We start from the raw sequence: 19,586 nt of genomic DNA on the forward strand, positions 1-19,586 counted from the left end.
CAAGACAGGCTGAAGGGGGTACCAGATATCAGAACCAGGATATGAGGGGGCACTGAGGACACTGAAGGGTTCCTGGTCGTATCGGAGGTCCAGATCTGGAGCTCGGGTTGCGGATGGTTTGGACTGGACTCTATGCGGCTGCAGGGGCTGCGGGAAGCACTGGAGGTGAATCCACGGATACTCGGTGATTCTGGGGTGGGGGGGTGGATCTCCTTTGCTTCTCTTTCTCCGACTACAAGAGACGCTTCGGGCAATTTCTGCTGATGGTGTCTGTTTTACGGCAGGCAAAAACAAATTCTGTGTAATAGTGCACTGTCTTTATTACATGACAATAAATGAAATCTCGAATCTTAATTCTCAGATATTTACATACATTTGGCATGTGCTGGGGAATGCCCATTACTAAGTGGCTGTGAAGAATAATGCCCCAGGCTATTAAATAAGTTAATTAAGGTGATCAGCCAAACAGTTTGAACACCTGGCTTTGAAGTCGATCATCTTTTTTCAGCTGTCCCAGTCAATTTCCATTTCAAAGAGATTTTCCCTGGTTGGGAAATATTTGGAGGCCAGTGAGGAAATGTTCACAGGTACTGGCCGAGGGCTTCACAGAGCAAGAGATTTCTTTAAACAGCACTTCTCTCTCTCCCTTTAAAAGTTCAAATGCTCCTTTCTCTTCCCCTCTAAAAAGCATTTGCAAAGAACTGCCAGCCCATCACTTCCCTTGATGGTAAGGACTTTGCAAAGAGGAATTTAACATCTGAGTCTTCTTGGCCGGAATGTGGGTTATTAGTGAGGAATAACTTTGGTGAAATCATGAATGAGACATAATTTAGCAGGAAATCCTTTGTACTGGTGGTATCAAAGTGAATTTAAAATTAAAAGTCCAAATGGAATAGATAGTCTCTGGGTTGCATTTATGCTAACAGAATGTTTCAAACAGCCCCCACTGGATCTAAACTGGTATTTGATCCCCTCCCACTGTTAGTATAGATCTTTGTTAAAATAAAAATCCGGCTCAGTGATCTTTCATTTCTCTTTTCATGTTGTAAATGTCTATGCAACCGCACATCTCAACCATGACACTGCTTCATCTTTTATGTAAACCTGAAGCCAGCCTGTCTGGATGTCTTTGGCTGTTCATTCAGGATGTGCCTCGTGATGTGTTCTGGCCAGTAAAAACCCAGAGGAAACTCGGACGTCCATGTACTGTGTTGCCAGAACTAGCACCTTCTAACCATCACCAGTATCGGTCCACCTCACTCACTTCCCCGTCTAGAACCCAGAGAATTGATTTCCTCTCATCGCTCCCTCCACAATCCACAGATAATCCAAGATGTCTTTCCCAAATGCTCTTCCACGCAATATCCCGCTGAGCCGTTGTCTTTGGCCGCTCCCAATACTTGGCAGCCCAGTTTTCCACAATGTCTCCAATCTATATCAATGATATTCTCCAGTAAATGTCATAGTCAGACCCTTTCAGCCTTCTTTACATCTTGATTACTGCTTCCCACACCTCCCATTCCCCCTGACCCCCCCACCCCACCCAGATCTATTGGAGGCTGATCTGACCTTTGGCCTTTGTAGCTCTCCACTCCATTTCAAAAATAAAACTAGCCCTCTTGCATACTGCCTTGGATTCCCTTCTCTCCTTCACATTTCCCTCTAAAATCCACTCTGCACTGCTACGGGCTCTTTCCCCCCCCCCCCCCCCCACGTTTGAGGTCCCAGATGCAAAGGGCCGCTGGAGAGGTTGCCGGCTGCTGGTCGTGGGGGCAGACGAGGTTTCCGGCCGACCTTAATGCGAGATCTCATTTCCTTCTAAGACTAATTGCTCCTGGGCTCATGCCACCAGGGCGTGCACAGGATGTGAAACGATGCTCTGCCGGTCAAGCTACCTTGAAGGCCAGAGGATTTGGCCTGGGTTCAACATGCAGGATGGCGGCAGTGCCCCCTTGGACAGGCTCCCATCAGAACGTGGAGAGGAGTCTGAATCGCCAAGGACTTGCCAGGCACTCCTCTTGTCATTGGGAGCACTGTTGTTGAGTCCTAACCAGGTGCACTTTGACAACCCATCTACCTATGTCCCCCATCTCCATGCTAAGCAGTAAAGGTAAGCCTACAGCATTGAAGTTGGACTCTGAAAACCTCAAAATGGGCAATTGCATTTCTTTTTGCGACAAGTTTAAATTGATTCCAGTAAATCAATCAGATGAGAATCACTGTTAGAACAAAGATGTCATGTTATCCTTATGTCTTCAATGTGTCCATCAAAATAGGTAGTAAAAAGAAAAAGAAAATGACGCGAAGAATCCAGACAACATCAGGAGGAAGTGTCCCAGTTGCAGATTCTCAGTGATTACTTGCACACATTGACCCATTCACTGACCCTGCACTCATCGCACAACACATAGCAGCACCAATGGAAACGGCAGTGGCACCGCTCACTCCGGCTCTGCTTAAGGATGTTGTGCCCCCTCCCGCAGCACAGACTGTCGCAGTTGTCCATCCCTTGGCTCGTTTTATTGCACACCCTTCCTTGTGTCCCTGGTGAGTCTGTGCCGAGGTCCTTCTCGCAGAAATCGGGCGACTTCTCGAAGTACACCATGTCCTTGTAAATCCGCCTCCTGCTTGGCTTCAGACTGAACTGGCCTGTATTTCTATTGTGAGTTTTGATGAGAACCGCGTTCTGGAACCGCTCCTTAAGCACAGCCCCGACCTGTCGGAAATCAGGGGTCACTTGCCAGCAGGTTTTAAACTGGCAACTGCCGGAAGTGCCGTGACATTTACACTTGCGTTTCATGTTGTCAACGACTGCCTGAAATTTAGAAGAAAAGTCATCAAACAGAAATGCGATAGGTAGCACGAGGGCAAAGAACAGAGCTTTACCCCACCCCTCCCTTCTCTAGTCCCATCTGTAGCATGAGAGCAAAGAACAGAGCTTTACCACCCCCTTCTCTAGTCCCATCAGTAGCATGAGGGCAAAGAACAGAGCTTTACCCCCCCCCTTCTCTAGTCCCATAGGTAGCACGAGGGCAAAGAACAGAGCTTTACCCCACCCCTCCCTTCTCTAGTCCCATCTGTAGCATGAGAGCAAAGAACAGAGCTTTACCCCCCCCCTTCTCTAGTCCCATAGGTAGCACGAGGGCAAAGAACAGAGCCTTACCCCCCCCCCTTCTCTAGTCCCATAGGTAGCACAAGAGCAAAGAACAGAGCTTTACCCCTCCCCCTTCTCTAGTCCCATAGGTAGCATGAGAGCAAAGAACAGAGCTTTACCCCCCCCCTTCTCTAGTCCCATAGGTAGCACGAGAGCAAAGAACTGAGCTTTAACCCCCCCCCCCCTTCTCTAGCTTTGACCCCCTCTCTGAACACCATGGACAAAACCAGATCAATGAACCTCAGTTGTGAAATTAAGATTGCTTCTGTTGAATGTGGACCATCACTTGGAACTATCTGGAAATATGGAACAGCAACAGTAACTTGCGTTGTTATAGTGGAAGAAGTTAGAAACTTCTCAAGGTGCTTTGCAGGGGTGTAGTTTGAACAAAACACTTATTGGAGGACCACAAGGGAATCTTAGAGTGGACAACCAAAGTTTGATTGGAGATGGAGGTTTTAAGCAGCATTTGTAAAGAGGAGAGAGCAGCAGAGAGGACTGAGGTGCAGTGGGGTCACTAGGGTTGGTGTCACCCAGCGCGGTAATGTGGTGTCACCCACCCCCCCCCCCCATGGACCTCGTCCTGTACCAGACCATACAGAATCCTTAATGATTTTTTGTACTAATTGTAAATCATAATTCCCATAGATCACTGAATGTAACGGCAATAGTAGTGAGATGAACAACGGGCAAAATTAAAATTACCCCTTTAAATTACAATATCATACACACGTCCTGAATATATTTACATCGTTTCATGTGGTTAAAGTGAAAATTCAGTCGGAAAACAGTAGAATTTGAAATAAAAATGTTTAAGAACTACATCAAAATTATATGACTACTAACAGCAAAATTGTTTTGTAAAATCTTTCTATACTGAACGACAACATTCTTAGTAACTGAATATAACCTTTTTTGATTTTTCTCCTTTTCCTTTAATTATGACTTCATTCTCAAAAATGTTATTGATCTCGATTCATAAACACTAATCCCCACAATATTGTAGCTAAAACACCAGAAAATCTGACCAAAGCAGTGAGTATAAAAACACCAGCAGCAACAAAAACAACAGTGCTTGCTGGTGCAGATGAAACCCCACGATTCAAAGTGTCGTTGTTATTGGGCCATAACAACAGCTCTGACCGGAGTACATTAGAAGGTTCAAAAAATAAAAGAGCATAGAATTTTAGCCTTTGTAGGGATATTGATACATTCAAGCTGGGCTTACGAAAAATCTTTTTGTTGTTATAACAAATGACAGGGATAGTTTTATTTTAAAAAATACATTTCTGCAGAAACATTGCACAAAAGGTTTATAGGCGGTAATTTTGGTGTCACACCCTCTGGTGGTTTCACCCAGTGTGGTCCGCACCTCCCCTCTCCCGGCACCCCCCCTAGTGACGCTAGTGTTGGGGTGGGAATTTAAGAGGCTGAAGGAATGGATACCAATTGTGGAACGAGTCGAGAATAATCGACTTGAGGAGCGCAATACCTTAGAGGGATCTGGAGCTTGAAGAAATGACAGAGATTGTGGTGGTGTGGAATTTTGAAAGCAAGGACAAGAGTTTTCGAACCTGAGTTCATGCTGAACCAGAGTGCAGTAGAAGTCAGTGAGCACTGGAGTGCTGGAATATGGGACTTGGCGCAAAGTTAGACTGCAAGCAATGGAGTTTTTAAGTGACCTCAAGATGATGGAGGAAACAAATAAGGGAGGCAGGGCAGCAGAGCATTGGATAGAGAGAGCCTAGAAGCACCACAAATCTCCAAGTGCTGGTATGTCCACACCTGTAATGAGAAAGAGAGCAGGTGTGGCATGAGAGCCTCTCCGCTGGCCAGCCAAGAACAGCATACATTGTATTTTCAGGCCAATCCATTAATTCAATGGTGAGAGACCTGTGTGTTTTGGCGTCAGAAGTGTTTCATGGTGTCATCGGCAGATTTGTTGCATTGCTCCCCTGTCACCTCATTCTGCGATTGTGAATTCTCTCTGGGTCGGCGCCTTGCATCACCACACGGGTGGAGTTTTATCATGATACGTACATCTTTCTATTTCAGTATTTATCGGCAGTCGCTTGCATGGGCTTGCTGCATCACCTGTACAATACATGACTTGTTGACTGACATCCGTTAAGATTATTTTAATTATTATTTATGTATTTACTGCACAGTTAAAAAAAAATGGTAAAGGATCCATTATTGTCACCTCATTTAGAATGTATCATACATGAAATTCATTAATTTTTGTCAACCATAAGTAAGACAGAGGGTTGTCTCTTTGTCCAGCGCCCTTCACAGCACCTGGCATTTCCAGGCGGTCTCCCCTCTAAGGACTGAGCCTGCTTAGCTTCCAAGATCAGACAATCCCAGGGATAGAAGCCTATTCCCGGCCATTTGAACCCGTGGCGCCCAATTGCACCCAAATTAACCTGCAATTCTGTATGTCTTGGTGAATCTGGGAAATTTGTTGCCGTAGACGGCTGTGGAGGCCAAGTCATTGGGTACATTTAAAGTGGAGGTTGATGGGTTCTTGATCAGAAAGGGCATTCAAAGGTCATAAAGAAAAGGCAGGAGAATGGGGTTGAGAGGAAGAACACAACTGCCATAATTCGAATGGTGGGGGCAGACTCGATGGGCCAAGTAGCCTCCTAAGTCTTATAGTCTTTTAGTATCCTCCCATGTGGACATAGGGAGAGCATACAAACACCTTAAGTCGGCGCCGGGATTCGAACCCGGGTCCCGGTCGCTGGCGCTTTCACGCTATCCGCTACACCAACCATGCCACCCATTCTGCCCATGAACTCCCATTAGATTCTACCCCTCACCTACACACCAGGGCGATTTACAATGGTCATGTAACTAACCTACCTGCATGTCTTTGGGATGTAGAAAGGGATCTGGAACACCGATGGCGGGAAAGTTTGAGGTCAACTTGGTGGTGAAGGCATAGAATTAATGAGGGGGAGCCTGACCAAGCAGAGAAGAGAGATAGGATGGAGGCTGGATGCGGGTAAGTAGGAGGAGGCTATAGTGGACTGGTTGGGGAGCATTAACCTCCTCTGTGCCCATAAGCTGTGAGGACAAAGGATGCAAAGATCAGCAAACTGGGCACATTGCAGCCCCACAAACTCAACATCAGTGATAGTGATTGCCACGTCTCCTGGAACCAACTTTTCTTTATTTAATCAGCACATTGAAAATTACCAAACTATTACAGAAGGATCTACCGCATTTATGTGTGCAATGGTCGAATTTTGTGGACCAATTTTTAGAGTAAAACTTAGGGGAGGGGGAGTGACTGTTACACACATTTGACCGCTGTAAGTGCCTGCATCGTTCAGGGCATTGGGAGCTCCAGTAGGCAGGTGACTGGGACCTAGGCGAGAGTCCACGTTCAGGGTGTCCGGTGTCCTCGGATGGGAGGGCAGCTGGTGCTCCAGGAGGTCGGATGGAGGTGCGACCTGGGCCTAGGCGAGAGGCAGCGGGAGCTCGGGAGGGTGGGAGGCTGAGGCCTGGGCGAGAGACGGCAGTCAGGGTGTCGGCAGCTTGGATGGGCAGGCAGCCAGGGCCAAAAATAGGGTGGTCAAACTTTACATGGTATCGACTATTACACATGTATATACGGTGGATAGAATAAATAAGAACATTTCCATTCACAGAACGATCAAAAGCTGGGAGACATTGTTTAAATACTTGGTAGAATTAGTGTGGAGATGAGAAAATCTCTGGGCAGAAGAGTAGTGGGGATTAGGGATTCATTATCCAAATAGGGGGCAGTGGCAGAAGTTAAACACTCCTTGAGTGTTGCCCTGAAAGAGCTGTGACCAGCAGGTCTGCTCAGCCAATGCTGGAAGGTGGCGTTAAGCTGAGTGGCTGGCATTCAACGCATTGGATCAAATGGTCTCCTTGAACGTGTGATCATTTCGCTGTCATTTTCTGATGCAATTCATGCAATGTTTTCGAAACACCATGAATGAATGATGTTACAATGGAGAGGTCGGGAGAATGATCAGATGTGGTAAGCTAAATAGCTCTCTGTAACTGACTATTGCAGGATCACCGTGTGGCAGTGAGCCAATGAGAAGGTCAGAGGGGGTTGGCTGGGTGGTGTTCGGGGGGGTTGGCAGTGTTGTGTCTAGTGAATAATAAAAAGAAAGTCAACTTTTCATGATGTGCTCAAAGGAACAAGTGAGGGTGTATTCTTTACTGGTTTCTAAGATGAAGTGAATCAGTGCCGTTTCAGCTTGCTTCACAAGACAGTCCCTTCAGGTCTTTCACCCTCCCTTCACCTTTCCATATCTAATTGCCAACACGACATCAATCACCTCAACTTCGCTACTCGTTCCTGCTGTTACAGGTCCCTGAATGGCTTCATCAACCACCTCAGTATCCATAAACCAAGCAAATCATTCTCGATCCTGAGGGACAGCCCTAGTCCCCAAAGTCACTGCTCGGAAATAGCAACTAACTATACACATAATCTTTGGAGAAAGAAGTGGCCCGGCATCAAACCAGCAAGAATGAGAAGGATCAATGAGCATCTTAGCGCTGCTAATGCACACTTTCGCGCTGGGAGCATGTTTGGCGCCGTTGAACTGGAGTGCACACAACCTCCGCCTCAGCAGAAATTGTCCTCTTGCTCCCCCCCACCCCCCTACCCCGCAGACAGGAGTTTGTTTGGGTGGTTAGGAGTGAGTGGGCTGGAATCACCAAGAGACACGATCAGGGAAGGAGGGCAGACATCCTTCCTTAAAACCTTACTTAAAGGACATTCGTGAACTAAATGGCAATCCAGCCATTTCCTGGCTACCATGAACTAGCCTTCTAATTCCACATGTACCGAAGAATTCGAACTGACTGTAAGTTCCTGAGCAAGCAATAGTGGAACCTGAACTCAATGCCCACAGGAAAATCGCTCAGGCTGCTAGATACTAATGCAGTAACAACTACTTTCCCCCCATTTTGTTGAGGGGGACGCGTTCAGTTTACATTTCAGAGGGTAGTTACAAGTGAATGGTTGAGATGGAGGTTCTGGCATTACAAGAATACCTTCCTATCCCAGCTCAAAGTACTGAGGATCCACTTTGTGGACATTCATCTATTTTGGAGGTAAAATATTGAGCATTATGCAGTTAATGAGTAGCAAATGCCTGTTGGTTGCTTACCTGCCTTCCCAGCTTGTTATTGTGGAGTCTCATTCTCCCATGGATGTCCCTCGATGTCTCTCGCGAGTCCAGAAAATCCCTGGAAAACTTCTCTGCAAATTCGATGTCATGTTTGCAGTCACCCCGTTCCCAGGAGTCTTGAATCCCAGGGAAATGTTCCTCGGGCTTCAGAACGGAAATGGGGAGGCCCTGGGTCAAGGCTTGCACACGGAGTTGGTAGAGTTTGAACCGCAGATTCTGGTCATCTCCCCCTCTCCGCTTCGGATCGCATCCACACCCATTCAGCTTCCCCAAACTGCAGGCGGTGGCCACTGAGTGGGTGACCCCAGCGGCCAGCAAGGAGAACATGAAAGCACTTTCACGGAACCCTGCACAGGCAACAGAGAGATGGGAGTTACCAGATTTTCAGATGTGAGATTTATTGTCAGGGTATATTCCTGACATCACATACAACCCTGGGATTATTTTTCCTTCGAGCGAGGCAGAATTACCACTTATTGGTAGTGCAAAAAATTGTACACAACGTACACAGGTAAACAAATAAAGAAATGTAAACAATTGATTGTGCAATACAGAGAGAATTAAAAAATGTGAAAGTCAGAGTCTTTAAATGAATCCCTGATTGAGTTTGTTGTTGAGGAGTCTGATGGTGGTGGGGGGGGGGGGGGTAGCAGCTGTTCCTGAACCTGCTGGTGCAAGCCTTGTGGCACCTACACCTCTTGCCTGATGGTAGCAGCGAGAACAGGGAAGGCTTTGCCTGCGATGCCCTGGGCTGTGTCCACGACCTTTTGCAGGGATTTCCACTCATGAGTATTGGTGTTCCCATACCAGACCATGATGTAGCTGGTCAGCACTCGTTCCGCCACACCTCTGTCGAAATTTTCCAGGATTTCCAATGTCATTCTGAACCTCCGCAAACTCCTGAGGAAGTTGAAGCGCTGATGGGCTTTCTTCACGATGCCGTTAGCGTGTTGGGTCCAGGAAAGATCCCCCAAGATAGTGACTCCCAAGAACCTAAATGTGCTCACCCTCTCCACCTCTGATCCCCCAATGATCACTGGATCATCCATCTCTGGTTTTCCCTTCCTGAAATCAACAATTAGCTCCTTGGTTTTGGTAACATTGAGTGTGAGGTTGTTGTTGGTGCGCCATTCAGCCAAGTTTTTAATCTCCCTCCTGTACGCTGACTCATCCCCTTCCTTTATCCAACTCACTACCGTGAATTTGTAGATGGTGTTATTGACGTACTGAGCTACACAGTCGTAGGTGTAAAATGAATAGAGCAGGGGGCTATGAACACAGCCCTGTAGTGCTCCGGTACGGATGGAGATTGTAGAGGAGATGTTCTTACCAATCTTCACTGATCACCAGCAGGAAGTTCAAAGAGAGTAAGTGAAAGATGTAGACAGAAACTCACTTTACTAACAGTAAACTCTTTGCAAATTCCAATAATGGAGAATTTGGCTGTGTTAGGCTGCTTGTCACAGACAGTTCCCACTGTGACCTATTTGCCTTAAACTTCTATTAAATCCCTGCACCCTCACCGTCCCTTTCATTCAAAGCATGTTATATTGGTGCTTTATCTTTTTAAAATGTTACTTAAGAATCTTGAGCATCTCCATGAAGCTTGTCTGTTGAATTGGACTTCGCCTTGTGGGACTGCTAGATGTGTATAGAAATGTGCTTCTGCATGGAGAAGGTTAGACTCCATTGATCATCTTCATTACAATCAGAAGAGGGAGAGAGAGATTGGGGGGAGACAGAGATCACAAATTGAAGGCCCACCTCACCATTGAATGTGGATTACGTGATTCTGACCAAGGTCATGGTCAAATGAGTCAAATGTGCTCTGAGGCAGGTGAACAACCTTGACCAGACCAGGAAGATCTCTGATGACGGGCCTCACCTGTTTACCAGATGAAGGTGTGGAGAGTCAGCTTGGACAAGGAGATGGCCTTTGACCCAGTGTCACACCTGGACATGATAGAGTGAAACACAAAAGTCTACAGACAATGTAAAGACACACAGAAAGGCTGGAGAAACTCAGCAAGTCTCGCAGCGTCCTTAAAGATATATTACCGACATTTTGGGCCTGATCCCTTCTTCAAGAAATAAGCAAAGAACAAGAAGGTGTCAGAATAACAATGGAAGAATGGGAGGGGAAGGAGTCCAGACCAACAAAAGGTGTTCATTGGATATGATATGAGGAGAGGTGAGAATTGATTTTGGTTCTGGGGAAGGAGAAAAGGGAAGAGAGAGAGAGAAAGACAGACAAACAGACAGAGCTGGGGGAAAGGCAACAGGGGGAAGAAGAGAAGGGATGGTTAATGGAAACCAGAGAAGTCGATATTAATGCCATCCGGTTGGAGGGAGCCCAGACTGAAGATGAGGCGTTGTTCCTCCAATTTGTAGGTGGTCTCAGTCACACAGTGCATGAGACCATGGACAGACACGCCAGCAAGGGAATGGGATGGGGAATTGAAATAGGTGGTGACTGGGAGATCCCTGTTATTGATAGATTGACATGACAGATACAAGAACGGAGAAGGCTGGAACTACTCAGCAGGCCAGGTGGCATCTGGAGAGAGAAACAGAGTTAATGATTCAGGTCGATGGCCCTTTTTGCTCAGCATTTTCCATTTTTATAGGAAGGATGCGATTGTGTTGGAAAGGATGCAGTGGAGATTCATCAGAGTGTTGCCTGGGATAGAGCATCACAGTTATGAGGACAGATTCAATAAGCTGAGGTTTGGGGTTCAGGTTTGGGGTTCAGGAAAGCACTGAGAACTGGGCAACAAATAGCCAAGGCGAAGCAGAAACTGGGATCATGGGATTAGCGCTCTCTCTTCATTTCAAGAAGGAACCTGGTGATCATGGTGGCTCAGGTACAACCTATCCCCTGCTCCTGCACTGCAGCTGACATCTGAATCATTTCCATTTGCCCAACCAAACTTTGCAGGGCTGTGACTATCCAAGGTCCAGAGCTACAGAATGTCTTGAGAGCTCAGTGCAGCCACCACAATGATTCCAGGCCATAGCTTAAGGCCCTCCCACTATTGCACACTGAGAGTCTGTAAACCATGTCATTGGACCAATCATGTAAGCAATTGGAACTTACATCACAGATTGAACGTACAAGATATTGGCAAATTTTAAGAATAAAGTCTACTTTGGAATCTTGCTTTTTAGTGTATTAACATGAAGTTCACAACAAAAACTAAATATTGTCTGAATTGCACCCGAACTTCATTTGCTTGCCTTGCTTCTACATTCATCAATCTCAGTTCTGAAATTTCCAATTGCCTTCCAGCGCCTATTTGAAGTGGAAGAGTATTCCACATTTCCACAGTGTGACAAAATGCTTTTCAAGGTTACTCTTCAGCGACCCACCCCTAAATTATGCCCCTTTGTCCTGAACACCTCTATCACAGAATAAGACTGAGTACAAGGTTAACAGTTGGATAATTAACAGTGTGGAGGAACAGAGGGTCCTTGGGGACCAAACCCATACATCTCTCAAGGTTGCCATGCAGATTGATAGGATAATTAAGAAGACATATGGGATGTTGGGCTTCATTAATAGGGGAATTGAGTTCAAGAGTCGTGAGGCCATGTTGCAACTCGACAAATCTCTGGTGAGACCACACTTAGAGAATAGTGTTCAGTTCTGGTCACCTCATTACAGAAAGGATGTGGGAGCTATGGAGAGGGTGCAGAGGAGATCACCAGGATGTTGCTTGGATTGGAAAAATAAGTTGTATGAGGCAAGGTTAGCAGAGCTGGGACTTTTCTCTCTGCCCACTAGAAGGATGAGATGAGACTTAATAGAGGTTTACAAGATTCTGAGAGACAGTCAGCACCTGTTTCGCAGGGCAGGAGTAGCAAACACCAGAGGACATGTGTACAAAGTGAAGGGAGGGATGTTTAGGGGAGACATTAAGGGTAATTTGTTTTATGCAGAGAGTTATGGATGTCTGGAATGCCTTGCCAGGGATGGTGGTGGAAGCTGAAACATTAGGGTCATTTAAAAGACTCTTAGACAGGCACATGGATGGAAGAAAAATAGAGGGTTACAAGGTAGGAAGGGTTTAGTTTTTTTTTGTAGGAATATATAGGTCAGCATAACATCGAGGGCCAAAGGGCCTGTACTGTGCTGGAATGTTTTAGTTCTATGTTCTAAGGTTTCTGTCTACCTAATCAGCCTCTTAATTTGATCAATCCTTAATCTTTTTGTAGTTAAAGGCCATGGGATCTCTCCCAACCTTCCAGTTAAATGCTGGTTTACCACCTGACTTAGATATCATGTTAGAGCCCTCTATCACCAGCATCGTGTTGGTACAGTACCTAACTCAAAGTCAGTGGAAGTTGCCCACCTAATTAATCCCACTGATCAAACTCTGCCAGCTAATGGTCTCTTTCCCAAAGTGGACTTCTCAGGACTTCATGAAAGTAGTAGTCCATTTGGTATCTTGACATAACTGAGGCACAACTTCACCACTTGGTACTCCAGTGCGCTGACATTACTAGGGGGGTGCGGACCATACAGGGTGACACCATCAGAGGGAGTGACCAAAATGACTGTCTGTAAAATTGCTGTGCAGTGTTTCAGCAGAAATTTATTTTTTTATAAAAATATCCCTATATTAGTTATAACAACAAAAACATTTTTCGTAAGCCCAGCTTACATGTATCAATATCCCTATAAGGCTAAAACTCAATACTCATTTACTTTTTGAACCTTCGAACGCACTCCGGTCAGAGCTATCGTTCTTACTCAATGACAATGACCCTTTGAATCACCTGATTCCATCTGCACCAGCAAGCGCTGTTGTTTTTGTTGCTGTTGTGTGTATGATATTGTAATTTAAAGGGGTAATGTTAAGTCTGCCAGTTGTTTATCTCACGACTATTACCGTTACATTCAGTGATCTCCAGGAATTACAATTTACAATTAGTACAAAAAACATTACTAAGGATTCTGTATGGTCTGGTACGGGAGGATGTCCATGCAGGGGGGGAGGGTGGGGTGAGTTACTGCACTTGAGCACTGCTCCAGTGTAAGAGCAGGAGTGGGCAATCTGGCCCATCGAACCTGCTCTATCAATCAATAACATCATGGCTGATCTGGCCGTGGATTCAGCGCCACTTTCCTGCCTGTTCCCCTCCCTGTGGTTCTCATGCAGTGGGCCAGTGTGTGTTTCCTTGTGGATCTTTAAAAATGTTAAATGAAACACTTTAAATTCAATATAGATGTGTTTCTTACAGAGCTGCCTTTGACTTGAAAATATTGCTGTCATCGCCACGAGTGGGCATGGCATGTTAGGTCAGAAACCAGGTGGGCCTTCGACCAAAAAAGTTTGAGAACCACTGTTGCATAACCCTTAATTCCCCTATTAAACAAAAAACTATCCATCTGTGTCTTTAGTATATTTAATAAGTAAGTTCTACTACCTGTACTTCCTTGAGTACAGGATTCCATAGATTCTTTATTCTCTGGGAGAAGCAGTTCCTCCTCATCTTCATCTTAAATCTACTCCCCGAATTTTGAGGCACTATCTCACCTGCCAGTGGAAACAACCTTCCTGATTCTATCTTGTCTATTCTGTTCAGAGGTTTCTATCTCTATAAAATATCACCTCATCTTTCCAAATAGTAACTGTGGTCCCAGGCAACTCTCCTTGAAAGCTAATTCCCTCAATTCCAGAATCAACCAAATGAACCTCCAAAGTCCTTCTCCTGCAAGAAGAGCAGAACTCTTGAGCTATTATTTTCTGAGTTAGTCGTTCCACGAGGACCACTTAACCATGTGTTCTGTCTCATTTCAGCAGAATTTTAGCAACAGGCTCTTAGTTCTGAGCTCTTATCATTCAGTGTGGCTAACATTGCACATTGAAGTAGAGTTTCGCTCAGTGTATCCATGTCAATTTCCCCTGCCCAAAAAAGCATGCTAGATGGGGTGGGAGGAGGGGGCGTGAAAAAGCAACACAAATAACACTGGGCAATGGAGATTTTTCTTCCTGAACACTTTTGGATGAATTTCATGGATTTTGGGCTGCTGATCACAAAAAAATCACCTTAACATTTCTCCATCATACCATTTTTTAGATATAACCTATTTTTGTGATTTCCTGTCATATTTTAAGTCTATGTTGGCACAGTTGGCGTAGCGGTTAGCACAATGCCATTACAGTGCCAGCGATCGGGACCGGGGTTCGAATCCTGCGCTGTCTGTAAGGAGTTTGTATGTTCTCTCCCTGTGTCTCTGTGGGTTTTCCCCGGGCAGTCCGGTTTCCTCCCACCGTTTAAAATGTACCAGGGTGTAGGTTAATTGTGGTAAATTGGGCGGCACGGACTCATGGGCCGAAATGGCCTGTTACCATGCAGTATGTCTAAATCTAAATTTAAATTTAAAGCAAACAAAACCATGAGGGGCAACATGTCATTGAAAATTCATTTCCAGCCTTCGCACTTGGACTTCTTCCCGGTTGATCTCACCAGGACTTTGTGAGTGTGGAAATGCGGTATCGGGGCAACTGGAATCCATCAATGATGGCCAACTATTGTTGGACACTGACACAAGAGGCATCAGATGCCGAGTACAAACGAAGATCAGCAGCAAAACATTTTTCGGTCGGTTGAACTAACGCGATGTGTCAGCGTCACGATGCGATTAAACAGGCTGAATTCAATCAAAGTTAGTTTAATGTTTCTCCAACTTCTTACATGATACAGCAAATCTGAAATTATCTCTGTGTTCACCTTGAAGTTGTCCATCATAATCCCCCAATTTTTTTCAGGAAGTAAACCTTTTGAAAAAAAATGTCCAGTGTGATTGGAAAGCAGTGCCTGTGATTCATCACATCCCCAACTAACTTTCTAGAGACCGTTTCGTGCATTGGTCTGAGATAATTACAGATGTTTATAAGATGCCGAGCTTGGGGTCATTAATGCTGCACAGCATCGGCCACAGCGTGCATTCTAGCCCCAACCGAACCAGGAGCCCCACGCACATCTGCAATTCATCCCAAACATCTGTCAGTTTGTGTATTTTTATTATGCAAAGGACCATCTTCTCTCCAGGCCTGGTATTTTTTTTTGTTGGTTTGGTGATGCTTAGAATCAAGAGGGACAGCTCGGGACATGGGTTGAGATTGGGATTGTGCAATTGCAGAATATCATCTCCAGCCTTTGAAGCACTGAATGTAGACTGGAACATAAAACGTATCACAACCTCTTCAAAGGCACCACTGTGACCGTCTCTTCCCATCACGCAAACTATACCATCGAGATTGAAACACAGCTTGCTGAAATGCGACGCATGCTTATTTGAATCATTTTTATATCCAAAGGCATAAAATCAACTGCTGAAGTGTTTGCATGACCAATAATGTGATCCTTTGAAATTATCCAGGGAGAAGTGTTCATTGCAAATGGTAAATGTTATTAATAGATGAGGTTTATAGGGTGATGCTAAGTTGTTGTTGGAGGAAAACTGCACAGGTGAATTGTCCTTTTCAGGAACCCTCGGCACATTTGCAGTTAATCAGATACTTCGTGGGGGAAAAGGGCACAGGAAGATCCCACGAACAGCGATGTGATCAACACTCATTATTTGTTTTTTTTTGATTGAGGGATAAACATTGGCCATCACCAGCCCTCCCCCCATCACTACTGTGAGGATCATTTACATCCAGCCTCTTAGTGTCTGTGACTAACCCTCAAAGTCTAAAGCACAGACATGATCAATTCAGGTGCAGTAGATCTGTTTGGCCTTTGTTACCAGATGCAGCAGATAACACTATTTTTTTTTATCCAACCCCTTTCATGCCCTTCCCCTCACTTGCCCATCTTGCAGCCACGTGCTTCAGTGGCATGATAGAATGAGGTGAGCAACGCACCACTCATATGTACAACTCAGTCATTAGGGTTTTTTACATAGAGAAGCTGCCTTATTGACCAACTCACGATCTATGTAAAAGGGGAATCGGAAAGGCGGATTCAGTGTTCACACTGAAAGTGGATCACTGAGTCCTTTTACGTGTCGGCTTCCCAGGGCAAAGGGGGTGGGACGTCATCAGCCATCCCCCTTTCCAGCTGGCTTGAGTGCTCATTGGTTTATGCAGGAGGCTATGTGACTTCGCTCCACCTCTGACACTAGGTCCCTTGGCGGAGGAAACACAGAGCGAAATGGACACGCCAACCACCTTTTCTGCGTTCATGCAGGTAAGTGAATTGTATAAAAGCCAGAGGAAAGCTGGCATGAGGGTTCTAAGTAAAAGGGGCTATCGATTTCTCTCCAGGTACACGTAATATTCTGAGTGAAACACGAAGGTCTGCAGACACTGTGATTGTAGTTAAAAACACACCGAAATGCAGGAAGAACTTAGCTGGTCTTTTTGGCGTCCATAGGAGACAAAGATATATCGCCGACGTTTTGGGGCCTGAGCCCTTCTTCAAGGAATAGGAAAAGGATAAACGAAAAACCAGAAAATCTCAGAATAGTGACAGTGTTGGTTGGGGGAGGAGTCCAGACCAACAAAAGGTGTTAATTGGATATGATAAGGGAAGAGGTGAGAATTGATCATGTCTGTGCAAAAGGAGACAGGGAAAAGGGAGAGACAGAGCTGGGGAAAGGTGACAGGGAAGAAATGAGGGGGGGGGGGGTTTAACAAAAGCCAGAGAAGTCGATGTTAATGTCATCCAGTTGGAGGGAGCCAAGATGAAAGAAGAGGTGCTGTTCCATCAATTTGCGGGTGGTCTCAGTCTGGCAGTGCACAAGACCATGGACAGACACGTCGGCGAGGGAATGGGACAGGGAATTGAAATGGGTGGCCACTGGGGAGATCTTTGCTATTGCTCAATGAAGCAATCTCCCCATCCGCGTCCAGTTTCTCCAATGTAGAGAAGATGTTCCATCTAATATTCAATCTACTACTAACATTACGTCGGTACAACTCTCCAACCAGGTGGCATTAACATTGACCTTAACTTGTCATTAAACCTCTTCCCCCCAGGTCTCTCTTGTTCCATTTATCTCCTTTCCTCCTCCTTCCCTCCCTCTTCTCTCTCCATTCAGAGAGCTATCCTTTTCCCCATCACTGAATTTAGGAGCAGGGAGGTTATGCTGCAACTGTACAAGGTCCTGGTGAGGACACATCTGGAGAACTGCCTGCAGTACTGGGCTCCTAACTTGAGGAAGGATGGACTGGCTGTGGAGGCAGTGCAGAGGGGGTTCACCAGGTTGATTCCAGAGATGAGGGGTTTGGCCTATGAGGAGAGATTGAGTCGTCTGGGACTGGACTCGTTGGAATTTAGGGGATCTTATAGAAACATATAAACTTATGAAAGGCATGGATCAGATAAAAGTAGGTAAATTGTTCCCATTGTTGGGGGAAACCAGAACGAGGGGGCATGGCCACAAGATCCAGGGAAGTAGATTTAGGATGGAGATGAGGAGAAGCTGCTTTTCCCAGAGGGGGGGGGGAACCTATGGAATTTGCTGCCCATTGAAGCAGTGGAGGCGACCTCAGTAAATATATTTAAGATCAGGTTGGGTAGATTTTTACACAGTAGGGGAATTAAGGGATATGGGGAAAAGACAGGTCGGTGGAGATGACCCGATCATCAGATCAGCCATGATCTCATTGAATGGCGGAGCAGGCTCAACAGGCCGGATGGCTGACTCCTGCTTCTGTTTCTTATGTTCTTGCGTTCTCAGCTTTTTTTCCCCCTTCTACATTGCCACCTTATCCATCTATGACCTCTCACCTGCTGCCCTGTACTCCTCCCCTGCCCCTTCTTCCCTCTTCTGCTCTCCTCCTAACCCCCCACCCCCACCTTTTTTTATTTGGGCGCCTGCCTGTTTTTTGCTCATACTTTGATGAAGAGCTCAGCCCCGAAACATTGGTGACCCTTTACTTCCTGTGGATGCTGCACGACCTGTGAATTCTTCCAGCATTTTTCTGTATTACACAACTGTCACAGCATCTGCAGTCTTTCCTGTTTACAGTTCCAACCACCGTTTCTGCCTGACTGTTTCCAAGGCGTTAAACTGAATGCTGTGCATGAAATTAATGAATGGAGGAGCCAGAGGAAAGCAACCACTCATTATATCCCCAACTCCTGTAAAAAGTGAGTCAAAATTCGATCTGGTGTCTTTTTTAATATATGTAGGCATGTGGTTTTCTGTGTTTAATGGGGGATTCACTCAATCTGAGAAGGAAATCAAAGAGTGACGACAAGCAAAAGGGAGGTGTGATTGGGGTGCTATTTGTGAGACGTGTGTGTGTGTGTGTGTGTGTTGGTGTGTGTGTTGATATGTGTATGTGTAGGTGTGTGTGTGGGTGAGTGTGTTGGTGTGTATACATGCATGTGTGTCTATGTATGTGTGTGTCTGTGTGTGTATATACAGGTATGTATGTCTGTATTTATGTGTGTTTGAGTGTGTGTACAGGCATGTATGTATGTATGAGAGTGTGGTGTGTGTGAGTGTAAATAGAAGTTTGTATATGTGTGAGTGTGTGTAAATGTGTGTGTGAGTGTGACTGTGTGTGAGTGTAAGTAGGAGTTTGTATATGTGTGTGTGTAAGTGTGTGTGTGTGCATGTGAGAGTGTGTATGTGTGTGAGAGAGAATGTGTGTGAGTGTGAATTTGTGTGCGGGAGTGTGTGTGTGTAAGGGGAGGTTTGTGTGTGTGCTTATAAGTGAGAGTTTGTGTGTGCGTGTAATTGGGAGTTTGTGTATGTGAGTGTGTGTGTAAGTGAGAGTTTGTGTGTGTTTGAGTGATTGAGAGTTTATGTGAGTGTGTAAGTGGGAGTTTGTGTATGTGTGAATGTGTGTGTGTAAGTGGGAGTTCTTGCATGTGTGAGTGGGAGTTTGTGTGAGTGTGTAAGTGGGGGTTTGTGTTTGTGTGTGAGTGTGGGTGTCTGGGTGTGTGTTTGTTTTTGCTTGGTGTGTGTGTGTGCACAGCTCTGTGTGTGTCTATGCCTGTATGTGTGTGTGTGTGTGTGTGTGTGTGTGTGTGTGTGTGTGTGTGTGTGTGTGTGTGCGTGGGTAAGTGGGTGTAAGTAGGAGTTTGTGTGTATGTGTAAGTGTGTGAGAGAATGTGTGTGTGTGGGTATGTGTGTGGGTGTGTGTGAGAGTGTGCATGTGAGAGTGTGTGTGAGAGAGTGACTGTGTGTGAGATTGTGTGTGTGAGTGTTTGTGAGTTTGTGTGTGAGTGTAAGTAAGAGTTTGTATGTGTGTGAGTGTGTGTGTTTGAGTCCGTAAGTG

General features: G+C 45.6%; 1 protein-coding gene across 1 annotated transcript in view; it reads right to left on the reverse strand.

Moving 5' to 3' along the window:
- Positions 1 to 2,267: 2,267 nt before the first annotated feature.
- The window catches only part of wnt10b (wingless-type MMTV integration site family, member 10b), a 50,971-nt gene continuing 33,652 nt past the window's right edge, over positions 2,268 to 19,586 (reverse strand). The window contains exons 3-4 of the mRNA XM_069905654.1: positions 8,317 to 8,684; positions 2,268 to 2,815 (exon numbers count right to left, since the gene is read on the reverse strand). Coding sequence (XP_069761755.1) covers positions 2,357 to 2,815; positions 8,317 to 8,684 — 827 coding nt within the window. The 3' untranslated portion in view covers positions 2,268 to 2,356. The remainder of the gene's footprint in view (positions 2,816 to 8,316; positions 8,685 to 19,586) is intronic.

This window comes from Narcine bancroftii, chromosome 12 (genome assembly GCF_036971445.1).
Source record: "Narcine bancroftii isolate sNarBan1 chromosome 12, sNarBan1.hap1, whole genome shotgun sequence".
In the NCBI taxonomy this organism is placed as follows: Eukaryota; Metazoa; Chordata; class Chondrichthyes; order Torpediniformes; family Narcinidae; genus Narcine; species Narcine bancroftii.